The sequence below is a fragment of the Babylonia areolata genome, chromosome 22 (assembly GCF_041734735.1).
Source record: "Babylonia areolata isolate BAREFJ2019XMU chromosome 22, ASM4173473v1, whole genome shotgun sequence".
NCBI lineage: Eukaryota > Metazoa > Mollusca > Gastropoda > Neogastropoda > Buccinidae > Babylonia > Babylonia areolata.
In genome coordinates, this window is record NC_134897.1 from 29,702,175 (window position 1) to 29,717,174 (window position 15,000).

The 15,000-nt window shown below is 38.2% G+C and overlaps 2 protein-coding genes across 3 annotated transcripts in view; one reads left to right on the forward strand and one right to left on the reverse strand.

The window, feature by feature from the left end:
• The window catches only part of LOC143296898 (fatty acid-binding protein homolog 1-like), a 9,423-nt gene extending 4,650 nt beyond the window's left edge, over positions 1-4,773 (forward strand). Inside the window, exons 3-4 of the mRNA XM_076608890.1 lie at positions 209-328; positions 1,334-4,773. Coding sequence (XP_076465005.1) covers positions 209-328; positions 1,334-1,390 — 177 coding nt within the window. The 3' untranslated portion in view covers positions 1,391-4,773. The remainder of the gene's footprint in view (positions 1-208; positions 329-1,333) is intronic.
• Positions 4,774-5,997: 1,224 nt separating this feature from the next.
• On the reverse strand, positions 5,998-9,920 carry LOC143296899 (uncharacterized). 2 transcript variants are annotated; one of them, XM_076608892.1, is made up of 2 exons: positions 9,755-9,920; positions 5,998-8,757 (listed from the first exon to the last, which is right to left on the reverse strand). In XM_076608892.1, exons 1-2 carry the CDS (start codon positions 9,755-9,757, stop codon positions 8,437-8,439), a joined length of 324 nt encoding a protein of 107 aa, XP_076465007.1. In that variant the 5' UTR covers positions 9,758-9,920; the 3' UTR covers positions 5,998-8,436. The 2 variants fall into 2 exon arrangements, with proteins under 2 accessions (XP_076465007.1, XP_076465006.1); XM_076608891.1 differs by having other exon boundaries at positions 9,695-9,920.
• Positions 9,921-15,000: the final 5,080 nt, after the last annotated feature.

Consider the following 15,000-nt stretch of genomic DNA (forward strand, 5'->3'; position numbering starts at 1 on the left):
TGCTGTGCGCAGGTATGGACAAATTTCATAGTATGTGAGAGAAGTTGAAAGATTAGGGCAGGAAATAGAGTGTTGATTTTGGTTAGGGTGTGGAGAGGGGTGGAGATGAAAAAAAAAAAGTGGAATACAAGAGAGAGAAAGAGAGGGCTGATGAAGATTTTATTGTGGGTGTTACAAAAATATAAAGAAGATGATTTGGTTTCTGCAGAACATGCCTACCTATGAGAATGGGAAAATCCGTGTCACCCCCACACCTGCAGAGCCGGTGGATGTGCCCTATCCAGACTATGCCGAACGGGAGATCACAGAGAATGGGGAAATGCTTGTGGTATGACTATGTCACCCATTATTTTATCAGTATTTTCATTAAAAAAAAATCTGTAACAGTTCATAGCAGAACAATAATGAAAGGAACTCTTTTTGGCAGCAGGGTTTAACAGATTGCTGGGAAAAAAAATGCACACACACACATATATGTACATATGCATATATACACATTCACATACGCAAATTGGCATGCATGCACACGCACATATATATATGTTTGTGTGTGCGCGCAAACACAGACACACACACACACACCGAGCCCTAGACACAAAAAATCATGTTGCAAAATTATTGCAATAATGAGTATGAAAAATTCTAATACATTCTGACAAAGAACCATACAAACATTTTAATGGACAAACATTGAACAGAGTATCATTACTGATTTCCACAGTTTTTGCTATTTTTTTGTAAGAGGGGCACAGTCAATACTGTAATCAATATATTCAAATAAAAGTAAACATCCTCATATGCTGATAAACGTCTGCTTTTATTAGGGTCACTACTGATATAATTACCTTGAAAGCAATTACTAGAAGGTTCATCTGAGCATTGCCACAATACCAACATAATTGTGTACTTTGATATTTTGTGTGAGTGTGACTGAGTTTGGATGCAACACAGGACACCGCCTTTGTTGGCAAGTGTGCCTGGCAGTCCATGCAAAAGCAAATTTATGATGTATGAATATATACAATAAATTTGTTGTTTGTGGAAGTGTGTCGAATAATGTTATGCTGCAGATCTGACCAGTCATTTCCAAGAATGTTCAGTCACTTAATTGTTGGAGATTAAAAAGAAAAGAAAGGAAACTGGGGCAGGTACATAAGTCAAAAGGTTGGACAGATAGCACATATCAGTTTTATCAGCTTTAAATCAACATGAACTATTTTATACTCAGTTGCTACCCAGCATGCAAGAGGGTGTAATGGGCAGTAAAATGAGCGAGTAAACAATTTTGTACTCAGAAAAAACTTTTCGTTTAATTATCTTTTTTTCTTTTCAGACCATAAAAGTGAAGGATGTGGAATGCAAGCGATGGTTCAAGAAAGTGGAGAGCTAGAGAACCTAGCCTGGTGGTGATGTCACAACAGCCTTTGGAATAGTGTCCTATTATGGTAAATTTATAACAGCCTGTAGAGTCTTTTCTTTTTTGATGGAGGGAGGATTAGGAAAACAAAATGATGAATTACACAAAGAGCTGACCTTTTCCTACACCATCACATAATGTATTTGCATCCTTTGAAAATGGTTTAAACTGATGAAGACATGTATTAGAGAAGAACTATGACCATGGCTTAGTGAGCATCAAAAACTGTGCTGCGTATGGTGTATCTTAAATTGGACACAACCCAAAATGTCAAATATGAGGTTGCTTTAAAGCAAGAGTTTGTCTCTTGTGGACAAAAAAAAATACAAAAACAAAAGTGAAGTTGAATTATTAGATTTTGTTCAAAAACCACTGTTCACTCACTCCTAATCATGCCAGTCTGATTCTTTTTTTGAATGACTTTTGGCCCGTCAGCTGAGAAATCTTACGTGGCACAGTTTGGTACACACACACACACAGATGTAGACACACACTCATACACATGCATGCATGCACACATAGGCATGTACAAAATGTTTATGAAGATTTTTTTGGCTCCCTATTTTACAAAGACGAAAAACAATTTTGTTGACAGATAACTAACTATAATTAACTAGCAAGCAAGCTTGAAAACAACTTTACAGACTATTACACCTCAGTCACCTCTCTCTGGTGCTACCACCTTGCGAAGGTGTTCAAAATTCATTGGTGTATTATTTGTTACACACACACACACACACACACACACACACACACATATATATATATATCTATATATATGTATATATATATATATATATATATTTTTTTTTTTTACCAGTTCTATAGATTTCTTTCCTTGAGGTTAGTTGGCTTGTACATAAAAAATGAGACTGATTGATTGAGATTGATTTCTCACCATCAGGTGAAAGATGCAATACTGGAAATTGTTTTCATGATGTGTGTTTTTTTGGGTTTTTTTTTTTTTTTTTTTTTTGCTATTGTTTTTTCCATTGTTAACTCTATTGTTGTAAACTTATCAACCTTTGAAGTGTCTTTCAAGAGAGTTGAGTTTAAAGACTTGTGTCCTTAAGGTCAAGTTGTTATGTTCTGTGTTCTGGGGATGTGTCTTCCCATTTTGAGATTAGCTCTGTAATTTATTATTGAAACTATAATCATGGAGTGCACTATGTCCCCTTTCAACAAAGATTCATAATTAAAATGAAACTGAATAAGAAGTAGAGGGAGGGAAAACAATAATTTATATTTAAAATTGATGAAAAAATGTCATCTAAAAATATGAGAAAAAGCATTAAAGAGAGCCAAAAAAATCACAGATAAGGTCGTGGTTGATAATGGGAGAGAATTTGAGACCAACGGTATTTGATTGGCTTTTGACTAAACCAAGGAAGACAATCATGTGCTCCAACTTTGTGGATTGTTCATTGGAAAAGGAGGTACAGTGTCATACATACCAGTTTTAGTAGTAACTGTTTTGACCAAGGGATGACCCAATATATAAGGTAATCATAGATCTGTGAGGAGGGAAAACATGAGAGGCGCTCATATTCTCCAAAGAGTGCCCGATAGCTTTTTAAGTATCCACAATTTAGCTACAGTTCAAATTCACCCAAGGTACTCCATAGCGGTTCAAATCCTTCCTGAGCTGTGTGTGGTTTGTAAAGCTGTACCTAAATTGCCATGCTGAATACTTCAGAGAAGGACTGTAGCTAATGTCTAATGGGACAAGCTTCATTATCATACAGTGGTTTGTTTCTAATCTGTAAATAATTGCTATTGAATGGTTCACATGAAAAAGTGACTAATATTGAAAAAAACAAAACAAACACAAAAAAAGGGGGAGAAAAAAAACATTGCACACACACACACACACACACACACACACACACAGAAGTAGACTGCCATATATAACCAGATGTGCAGTTGCCTTAGAGGTTGTTTTTGAATTTTTTGTTTCTTTGTTAAAACAGTTTCTCTTCTTCTCATTTGATCTTGAGGTTGCTCTTGAGTGATTTGTTTACTGGGAAATTTTTTTATTTCTAACATTACAGATGGTTTTGAGGTTGTGTTTATATGATTTGTTTGTTTCATTTGTGCAAAGTTTCCATCCCCCTTTTTGTATTATCTTACTTTTGAAATTACTTATTTTCTGTTTAGTTTTGTTTTCTTTTTTTAGGCGGTGAAGGGATCCATGGTTGTCATTTTCTTGATTCATGTTTGATGATTTGTCAGTGTTCAGATGAACATGGGCACTCTGTCTGCTGTAGGTTTTGCAGGATATGTTGAAGTGTAATTATATATATATTGGTTTTTTTTTTGTTTTCTGTTTTTAGGCGGTGAAGGGATCCATGTTTGTCATTTTCTTGATGTATGTTTGATGATTTGTCAGTGTTCAGATGAACATGGGCACTCTGTCTGCTGTAGGTTTTGCAGGATATGTTGAAGAGTAATTATATATATATATATATATATATATATGCATATGTATATTGATGCACTGTCAAACACCACTTCAGGAATTGACACTCATGCACTCACACACACACACACACACACACACTTGTCACAAATACACATGCTGTGTATGACTACTTGATTCTCTCCCTTGGTCATATTGTTTGTCACTTGTGCAGTCATTTAAATGTTCAAAATTTATCAGCTGTTTTCACTTTCACATGTGTGCATGCATGCAAATATGTGCAAACAAAGAAACTTACATACAGACAGACACATGTATTTCATATTCATCTGTTTTTGTTTTGTTTTCACACAGACATTATTGCTTTTCTTTACTTTTCATTATCCTTATTTTCTGCACTTTGGGATTTGTTAATATGCTGTAACTGTGGTTTGATTAATCTGCTTTCTGGTTTTGATTTGCTTGAGATTTGGAACAGTTTTTTTTTTTGGTTTGGTTTTTTTTGTTTTTTGTTTACTGAATATATACCATATAGGATGCTTGCAATATGAGATTCTTTTACTTTTTCCATGACTTCAAATCTGCTGTTTTATAACTATTTTTTCTGCTGCCATGTTAAGGAAAAAGCACAAGTTTGTTTAAAGAAAACATAGGAAAATCAATACTAATTAGTAAGTACAACCTGAAATTGTTTAGACAGTTAATACAATATGCAAAACAACTCAACAACTTTATCTTGTTTTTCTGAAAGTATTATTTTGATCAAAAGTTGAATAATGCTTTTACTTGTCAGGTCATTTCTGTAGTTTGCCTGAGAATGGATAATCCATTATTATTATTATTTTATTATTTTTTTTTAGCTGTGCATCCCGATTAAAATTTCCCCTGATATTGAAAGAAATTAATGATTAGGTATTAAAAAAAAAATAAAATAAAATCAACCCAATGAATATGATTCAACTATCCTAGCCTTCCGTCTTTGAGGGTGATACAGGACATAAGGATTCTCATGCTTTTATTCATTTTTAATGATTTTGTTTTATTTACAACAGCATTTGATTTTTTGACATTTCACTGATAAGTATATGAAACAGGCCAAATGCATGCACATTTAATTATATCAATTAATCACTGGCTTTCTCTTTCTATTCATTAGTTTGTTAGTTCATGGTTTGCACTAGAAATTATGAAAAAACAAAAAAACAAAATCAGTATTATGTGACAGAGAGAGAGTGATGTACTGAATAAGAACATAAAATGCCTTTTTATTCTTTTCTGCTTAGAATTGCACTGCCACCAAGAAAACCCAAAGTGGAAAAAGAAAGAAAGAAAGAAAAAGAATGTAAAAAAGCATATTAAAAAAAAGCAGCAACAACACACACCTCAAATCGTATAAAATATGAATTTGTGACATTGCTATGGAAGTAACCAATAATTAACATTTTTGGATGAGCAGAGGGTGAAAAAAAGTTTTTTCATAATGAAATAACTTTAAAGAAATGAAATGTTCTGTAATTCACAGGCCATATGCATTATTTCACCGTACATATTTTTGTGATTTATTAACGCAGATTTTGCAGTATCAATATCACCCTGCTTATGCTTTGTGATGAATCAAATGTGCAAACCCAATGTCTTATACCAGTCATTTAGTACTGTGTACTTTTTTTTTTTTTTTTTACTGGGACAGTTCCAGTTGTGGACAGTGGATTCAGTTTTTGGCGTTTGCTTTTAGCTTATCTATTAAAAGTAATGGAGCAAAGCAAGCACATGCTGGCAAACTTCTTGGCTCATTAATGAATCAAGTAAACAAACAGATACATACATATTAGATAGTTATGTATTTATTTCAGGCATCTGCTTGGCAGATGTGGTGTAGCGTATATGGTTTTGTCCGAACGCAGTGACGCCTCCTTGAGCTACTGAAACTGAAACTGCAGGAGCCAGACTTGGTTAATGACCCAAAATAAATTTGGAGATAAATGTTAGAAATTTATTATATATAGAGAGACTTTTTAAACATGATTATTTAACAATTTTAGTTTCTAGTTCCATTAGAATATTGTTTTCTGTTATCACTGTCAGTGTTATTTGCTGGATATTTTTTTGTCGTTTCCTTTCACTCTTTTTATCTTCTCAATATTTTGATGCTGATTTCTTAAAAAAAAAAGTTTGCCAGAAGCTCCTATTTTATGGTCATTGGCATGTGATAATGGGAACAGCACTTGGTATGTGCATATGCTTTTTATAATGCATGAGGTTGTGTGTACTGCTATGTGGCAAAGTGATTGTGTCACATGCCCACTTCTTGATCTTTGTTTTACTTGTAATTTGGCAAATGGATTTATATACATTTTTTACTTGTTTTTTTTACAAGCATAGTCTCTCTCTCTCTCTCTCTCTCTCTCTCTCTCTCTCTCTCTCTCTCTCTCTCACACACACACACACACACACACGGATGCATGCACACATGCAGGCACACACACACACACACACACACACACACACACACACACACACACACACACACACACACAATTGGAATCAGAACAACAGTAATTAACTGAAAGAATTTTGAACTGAAGAACAGGAAACTTTAATTCTTGGCACCAATTCTGCCATGCATTTCTTATTTCTAGCTTTGTTCTCTCAGATCCAGTACAGCATTCAACTTGTGCTTGTACTCTGTTGTAATACTCAGTGACTCATGTGTATACTGATCATGGACCAAACTAAAAGCATGGCATTATTTATGACTTTGTGTTATTTTCCTTGCTATCTATTCATTTTTGCTACATAGTTATTACTTTCTTTATTTACCTAGTGTAGTGAAACAATCATCTTTTGAGAATCTTTGAGAACTATCATGTGCTTTCTGACCAGTCTATGTGCCCATAAAGATGTAGAGAACAACCTCTGCGTTACCAGTGCTCCTCAAGTAACCTGTGCTTTTTATTTTGTTTTATTTTATTTTTGACAATTAAAGCTTTGTTAAACAGATAAATCATTTTTCATTTGACTATACATGTATGACAATGTTTGTAGTGTTTATATTCTTTCCTTGCTTTCTTGGTGGATTAAAAAAAAAAACTTTTTTTTTTTTTTTGCCTGGTGGTTTTCACAGTTCTTATTCCAAAAAACAAAATGTAGAAGTTCACTGATGGAGAAGATGTTGTACACAGATAGTTGTGTATGTGCTGCACCACATCTGAATGAAACTGGATGCAGGAACTGCAGAGTTAGAGAGAGAAAAACCCCAACAACTTTGGGAACCATGGTCAGTGCGGACTTCCATCCACAAGGTTTAGGGTTCAAAAACCTGGAAGCACTTGGTGTGTAAAGGGTGGAAACATACCACTTCCTATTATTCTGCTTCCCATTACATGCACACCTGCCCTTGACTTTTAATGTGTATGCATGCATGTGGTTATGATTATTCATACTTAATGATCCATGACTTTTAATCATAATATGTTAATGATCCAGTGATCCATCTCTGGTTTCAGTGGGATATGGGAAACAAAAATAAAAGCTACCACCCTCCAAAAAAACAAAAACAAACAAAAAAACAAACAAACAATAAACAACGCACAACACAGCTTGCTTCACCCCACAAAAAAGAAAATGGAGACTGATCTGAAAAAAGAAAAAAGAAAGTCCATTTACATAAAAGCTTGCTTGTAGATAAATGCACTTGGGAGTTACTGGTCATGAATGCATTATTTGTGACCTTGGGTTTCCTGGGGATATCCGTGGATATTTTGTTTGATGGGTTGTATCAACATTGTTCTGTCAGCATTATGCTTTCTTTTGTTTATGTTTTTGTTAGTTTAATATCCATTGAATGGGCGATGATTTTGAGAAGTGGTTTAGTGTCTGTACAAGGTAAGTTAGTCACAGATATATTCAGATGAATAAAAGGCACACTAAAGGATGGGTGGAGCTGCACACTTATCTCAACCAGAAAGGTAGAGAGAGGGTTGCTCTCAGCAAGACTGAACCCCAGTCAAGAGATTAGATTTAAGAACACTCACAAAATACCCCCTGAAATAATCTCTTCATTGATTTATTCATTAATCATGTATCAAAGAAAGTTTTTGGATTTGATTACTTAGTCCTGAGATAACCACGGCAGTCAAATATGCGAGCAGTAAATTAAATATTTAAGTGGGGTTTTTTCCCGTCTGTTCATCTATATCTATATTTGAAACTATTTAAGAACTGTCCGATTTTGGGTCAGCACACTTAAATGGCGAGGGACTGGTTATGTGGTCAGTGAGCTTCCTTCTCCATTATAATATCAGAGTGCACTGGCATTTTCTTTTTTTTTCTCTCTCTCTCTCTCTCTCTCTCGTTTTGAATGAAGTAATGTTTATCAGGACATATCCTTTGTTTTGCTAATTTCATTTACAGCTGGCGTCTGAATGAGAATATGTGCATGCTATCCCTCTACTCCTGTTCCCAGTCCCTGTTTGCATTGTACAGCATCAGAAAAGGGCATTTGTATGCAGATTGTGAGAGTAATAAATGCACATGCTATCATATGAATTCAGAAGCAAAACTATATTCAGTTGCAAGGCATTGATATATACATCAGCGTTTAGGCAGGTGAACATTTGCCATAGCGGTCACGCGGATAGTACCGGGGGTCCAGTTCTTCAGTGGGCATGCACTTCAGTCCTGGACCGCACGGGCAAAGACCCTTGTAGTTGGGGCTCAGGGGAGAATACTGCATGCGGAGGTCGCACCACGGGTTGTCCTCCGTCTTGTACGGGAGACAGTAGTGGACAAAGGGGTAGAAGTCGTGGCCCAGTTGTCGTTTGCCCAGGGCAGGGGTGATGGAGCAGCACACACGCCGCGTGTCCCCGCAGTCCTCGTTGGCTTGGCACTGGATCTGGCTGGATGGGGACCAGGGGGTGGTCTGAGGGAAAAGAAAAAGTTTATTCTATTTTAGTTGTTTATTATTTTATTTTATTATATATGGATTTGTCCGAACGCAGTGACGCCTCCTTGAGCTACTGAAGCTGAAATTGAAACTTATAACTCGACATTGTTTGTGGGGTATTGTGTAGTGGTTAATGTCCATATCTCCCCGCCGGGTCTTTATATGTGTGTGTGTGTGTGTATAAAAAATATTATTTTATAAATCTCGACTTGTCACACTTTTCTTCTTCTTCTTCTTCTTCTTCTTCTTCTTCTTCTTCGTAATTCTTCTTCTTCTTCAGCTGTAATCAGCATTCAGATTTGGGATGCGTTTCTAACGCCAGAACCACACATACGTATCTGTATTTCACTATGCTGACGATAATACATCAGGAAAGACAACAGAACACAGTTCAGAATAGGGTCAAGGAATCTCAGAAATCCAGATGGATCTCCATGGTATCATCAGAATCATGTCGATCTCCCTGTTTTGTGTGACTGTTTTCCCAACATTTCTTGTCCAGACCCACACACCCAAGAACCACAGCTGGTAGACACCAAGCAGACACCAAACAGAAACCTGGAAGCAAGACAATGCACACAACGAAGGAAAAATTACCACACACACACACACACACACACACACACACACACACACACTAAATAGATAAGTCAGTAAATAAAAGTTTAGTCTTTTAGGCCTCGGGTATGTAAATCCAGTGATTCAGGTTAGAATGGATAGATAAGTATTATTGAGATTCTTATTTTAAATGTTTTGTACGTATATACAAGAACTGAAAAAAAAGAAAATGCAAGTTTCTTTGATAAGCTGTCTGAGATTAACATACAGGGAGACAGATAGATATAGATTCAATTAAGTTACACACGCGCACGCGCACACACACGCACACGCACACGCAGAGAGAGCTTTATACCTGGCCTGACACCAAAGCTATGGTACTCAACACAGAAAGCAACAGAGCCGCTATCCTGACCATGTTTGTGAACTGAACTGAACCCCGTACTTCAGGCGTATGACAGAAGCTCCTCGTGAATGAAACAACACAACTGATCTGATATGCTAATATCCGCAGCAAATAGAAAAAAGAAAAAAAGGAGGTGGGGGGAAAGAGGAGTGGTGTGATTTCCTGTGATACCTAATTTGCTGTTGTTATCGTGATTGTTCTCGGTGCGTTATCATGATAATCAATGATTGTCAGTGAGTCCCTAAAATTGCAATGCAAAACATAAAACATGCATCAGTCTTGCTGAGAAGAGTTTCATAAAAGTCATTCAGTTCTGCCTCATCAATCTGTGATTTAATGTCTCATGTCATTTTTTCGGCCAAAACCATGTATCAGAAATACATATTTCAATCATTGTCTGCCAAAAATGTATCATACTTGTTTGAATTGGTTGAACAGTTTAATTCCGCAGAGGTCTGTATGTATATATTTTTTCTTTAACGAAGGATAGAATGAATGGCCTACGGCACAGCTAATGCTACCAAACATATCGGTTATCTTTCATAAATAGTCCTCTATGTCACATCTCAGTCACGAATTTCTGCCTTGGTTTGCTTAAGTCACAGAGAGAGAGACAGAGACAGAGAGAAAGGCTGAAGTGGATAGATAATGACCAAACAGAGAGAGAGAGAGAGGGGAGGGTGCGGGGGTGGGGGGTGGGGGTGGGGGAGGATACTAAAGCGGATGAGTGGGAACGAAATAGCCAGAAAATTCGAAAACTTGTTACCCTTCAATTCTCAAGCTGCCTAAAATAATTACATGTTCTCTTCTTCTGAGCACTAGTATAACATTCTGCATACTGAACATGAAGACAGACCACGGAAAATTTTGAACTAGTTTCCGATCCCATGTTTTTAATATCATTTATTTTATTTTTTAGTTATCAGCACTATTATAACGATGCAATTCAAAACTTAACTGAATGCCAAGGAACAATGATTTTTTTTTAATAGTGTGTGTGTGTGTGTATAGTGTGTGTGTGTGTGTGTGTGTGTGTGTGTGTGTGTGTGTGTGTGTGTGTGTAGTGTGTGTGTGTGTGTGTGTGTGTGTGTGTGTGTGTGTGTGAATATTTAGTTGGAAGACTGGGCGTCAGTCTAAAACTTTTACTTCCAGTAAAATATAGAATTACCCTTGTCGTCTTCTTGTCTCTGTCTTTCTGTCTCTGTCTCTCTATCTCTCTCACTCAGTTATCTATCTATATCTATTTTATAAGCTAAGTTTACGAAATATAGGTGCTTTGTAATTATATAATCATTAATAACACATCAGATTGTTCCGTTAGCTGCTTGATCACTTACAGTCTTTCCACACCCTCTTTTTCTCCCTCTTTCTCTCTCTCCGTCAGACCTCTCTCTCTGTCTCTCTTTCCCCCCTTCTGTCTTCCTTTCTCACCCCCCCCCCCCCCTCTCTCTCTCTCTCTCGTGTAAGTATGTGTTTGTTGGAATGTGTGTACCGGTATGTTCGTGCATGCATGCGGACTGGCATGTAAGCGAGTATTATATGTATACAGATACGCAAGAATGCATCTAGAATCCAATTTTCTATTTTTTGATTCAACTTATTTGTGGGGAGCGGAGCTTGAAATGAACATGTATGTTTGTTTATTCGAAAAAAATATCATTGCGTCTCTCTCTCTCTCTCTCTCTCTCTCTCTCTCTCTCTCTCTCTTTCTCTCTCTCTCTCCCCGCTCTCAGTCTCTCCCTTTCTTCCCTCCCACCCCTCCTCCGTCTTACCCTCTCCCCTCCCTCTGAATCTGTTTGTATCCCGCCATCCCCCCCCCCCTACACCCCCGCCGCCCTCACTCCTCTCCCTCTCGCTCTCCTCCAATCACTGATAGGCTGTGTGGTCACAAATAGCTGTCGCTTTCCTTTGTGGAAACCAGGGCGGCCAGCGCAGCCATTCCAGAAAGAGAGGAAAGAAAAACGAAACGTTAGTCTTCTTTCACTTCCCAGCTAGAGAACCTGTTCAAATTTTCGCTGGGGTAGCCACAGGGCAGTTTATTTGCTACTAGAGACTGACTAAATAGATGCTACTAGAGACTGACTAAATAGAAGTATACATTTTGTACTTCACGGCGTTCGATGTACCTCGATCTCTTGACCCTTTATTATTATTAAAAATGTTATTTGACCTATCGTAGGCGAGGCAACACATTGTAGAAAAAGCAACTCGATCTAAATATATTTATTATGCTTAACATTCATGTGTGTGTGTGTGTGTGTGTGTGTGTGTGTGTGTGTGTGTGTGTGTGTGTGTGTGTGTGTGTGTGTGTGTGTGTGTGTGTGTGTGTGTGTGTGTGAATTTATCTATTTCATATTTTATCTCCCCGTGTCGGTTCTTGTGCAGTCACGAGATTTTTGATTGAGAACATGTCCACCGTAAATCATGTTCTTTCAAGAATAGCCTACATGTTCGCTACTGCCTTTGATTGCATCAAATACCCCCAAACACAAACGTTATCACGTTGTTAAAGAAGGATGATATTGTTTGTCAGTTTTAATACTTTAATCACTGGTATTAGCTGCTCCTAGTATGTTGCACAATAGTCACTAACACGGTGATCACCAATACTATACACTTAAGAAAAACAAAACAAAAACAAAAACAAACAACAACAACAACAAAACCATGCACGTGCTCACAGTACTGTGTATTTCAGCCTCAGCACGTACATCCTGCTCCGCGTCCTCAGCGCCGCAACGAAGGGGTTAACATGTCTGCTACACGACCTTGAGACGGTCCTGTCATGTCTGGCACCATATTTTTTTTTATGTGTAACACCTAGGAATGTACCCCGCTGATTTTCAAAGAATCCAGCTTTCTATGTTTACCTGGCGTTTTGGAGGACTTCATTTTAAACCCGACTTCACTCCTCTCTCGGCCCTGCTTTCTTATCGTCGAAGAGTTTTCTGTCTGTGGATGACGTAAAGGATTTTTTCTTACAAGTGTTCTCATCAGTTTTCACGCAGAACAGAACGCAAGAAGCCACTCGGAAAGTGAGGAGGGGGTTAATGGTTCTGCAGGTGTTAATGCAGTGTTTCGGCAAAACACTCCTCAGCTGATGAGGAAGAAAGGAGAGAGCGTGATTGTGGTATTGCCGGAGTTGGTTTCAGGTGTGTGTGTGTGTGTGTGTGTGCGTGTGTAGGCGCGTGCGTGTACAATTTGACAAAAAAAAAAACAAAAACAAAAAACAAAAACCTTTCTTTTTTTCTTCTTAAAAGCAAGGGCTCTAGACATACTATAAAAATGGAAAGATTTGTAAGAAACCGGATTTTTTTTTGTAGTGGGTGGGGGAGAGGGAAGGTGGTGAGTAATGTGGAGAGGGTGGGGAGAAAGAAGGGGGAAGGGGGGGGAGGGAGTATTGGGATGAATTTGGGGTTAGCAGGCAGGAAGGGTTAAGATACAGAAGTGTGAGCAGAAAGTAAAAGACAAGAGGAACGAGAGAACAGTAGTAATTATGAATTTATCAAAATTCCAGAAAGTGGGCGTGTTAATCATCGCTGCAAAAATGAAACAAAAGGTCCCTTGCGTCCCATTTTATTAAACGTATACTCCAATAGTTTTATTGTGGAAGGAGAAGAGAACCCTTACAAATATTTCACACATCAACGCATCTCGTCTCCGCATACGAGAATGTATGTTGTGTGTGTGTGTGTGTGTGTGTGTGTGTGTGTGTGTGTATTTAGTGACATGTCTTCGTACAATGAATACGGACATGCTGACGGGTATTGCATAGAGTTTAAGTTATCACGTAGACTGACAGAGCCAGGTTTCATTGACTGACGTGGACTGCTTTTGCCCAAGGCCAGAGTTCACCAAGCAGGCATCTGGTCACAACATATGAGCAAACCTTTTTCTCAGATAACTATCTAGACGCTTGCTGGGTAAAGAGGACAAAGCAGAGGCCATGTATGAAATTATGCTCAGACGGGGTTTGCGGTCACGCCAGTGTGCAGAGTCCTCTGTATCCTGAACTTGTCAGGGGAGCCACGCTGGACAGCGCAAAAGTGCACAACTATACTTCATTTCTCTGAATACCTCCAAGTGTTGAATCGTCCTACACTGACACACTTCGTTTTGGATATCAATGGATGCTGATTGACTTGAATACGTTCTTTCCCCCGAAAAGGTTGTATATTATGCCATCAATTAGACAATTTCATGGAACATGACTTCACTATTCAGCTTTGCATGCCTTGGCATGCTTCCAGAAAATACTGTTTGATGTTAAAAAGCAAATTGTCTGTAAAATGCTCACTGAAAAATTGACAGACGTTGCAACACGCAAAAAATCTATTTCAAGCTTGGAATGAAGAATATGAAATAACGGACAGATCGGGCCTGTGGAACAAAAGAGGCTAACAGTTTTCTGGGATTTGAAAAAGAAAAGAGCAGAGGCAGACATGCCGGAGACAGAGGTGTTGTCTCAAGAATAGAATGGCAGCTGAAAGGAAATGCTTGAGACGAGACGAAAACGTAGTTTTTTAGAACTGGTCATGTCCCAGTTGTTAACAGTGCACACACACACACACACACACACACACACACACACACACACACACACACACACACACACACACACATACACGACAAACACCCACCCACACCCACACACACACACACACACACACACACACGCACACACACATGCGCACACACTCACTCGTACACGCATATTTCGTTAAATAAAAAGGCTTGGGTGGAGCCACAGACAAGAGAATCGTAAAATGGTTTAACATTCTAAACTCCGCCGAAAACAGGATCTTCAGCGCTCCATTAGTTACACACTTACAAGAACACACGTGTGGACCAATTCAATCGCTTTTTCTCCAGAGACTGACAAAAAAAGGTGGCTCAAGTATCACTTCAATGGCAGAATGAAGGGGCCAAATATTACAGCGAAAAAGAATGCGTTTAAACAAGGAAAATAACATTCTTTCGCTCATGCCAAAACCGTTCACAAGAAAGAAGGAATGTGGAGAGGCATTGATGAAACCACTGACAGTTTATCTTTCCTTTGACAACCGTGGTTAAAGGGAGACTATTTGTCAAATATAGCCGTTGAGAACCTTCAGCTCTTCGGAATTTGTCTTATACCCCCCCCCCTACCTCCCTCCATCCCCCCTCCTCCCCCCTCCTCACACACACTCAGAGACAGAGTCACACGAAGAGAGAGACAGAGAGAGATGGATTTGGAGGGAGGGAGAATATTTCTT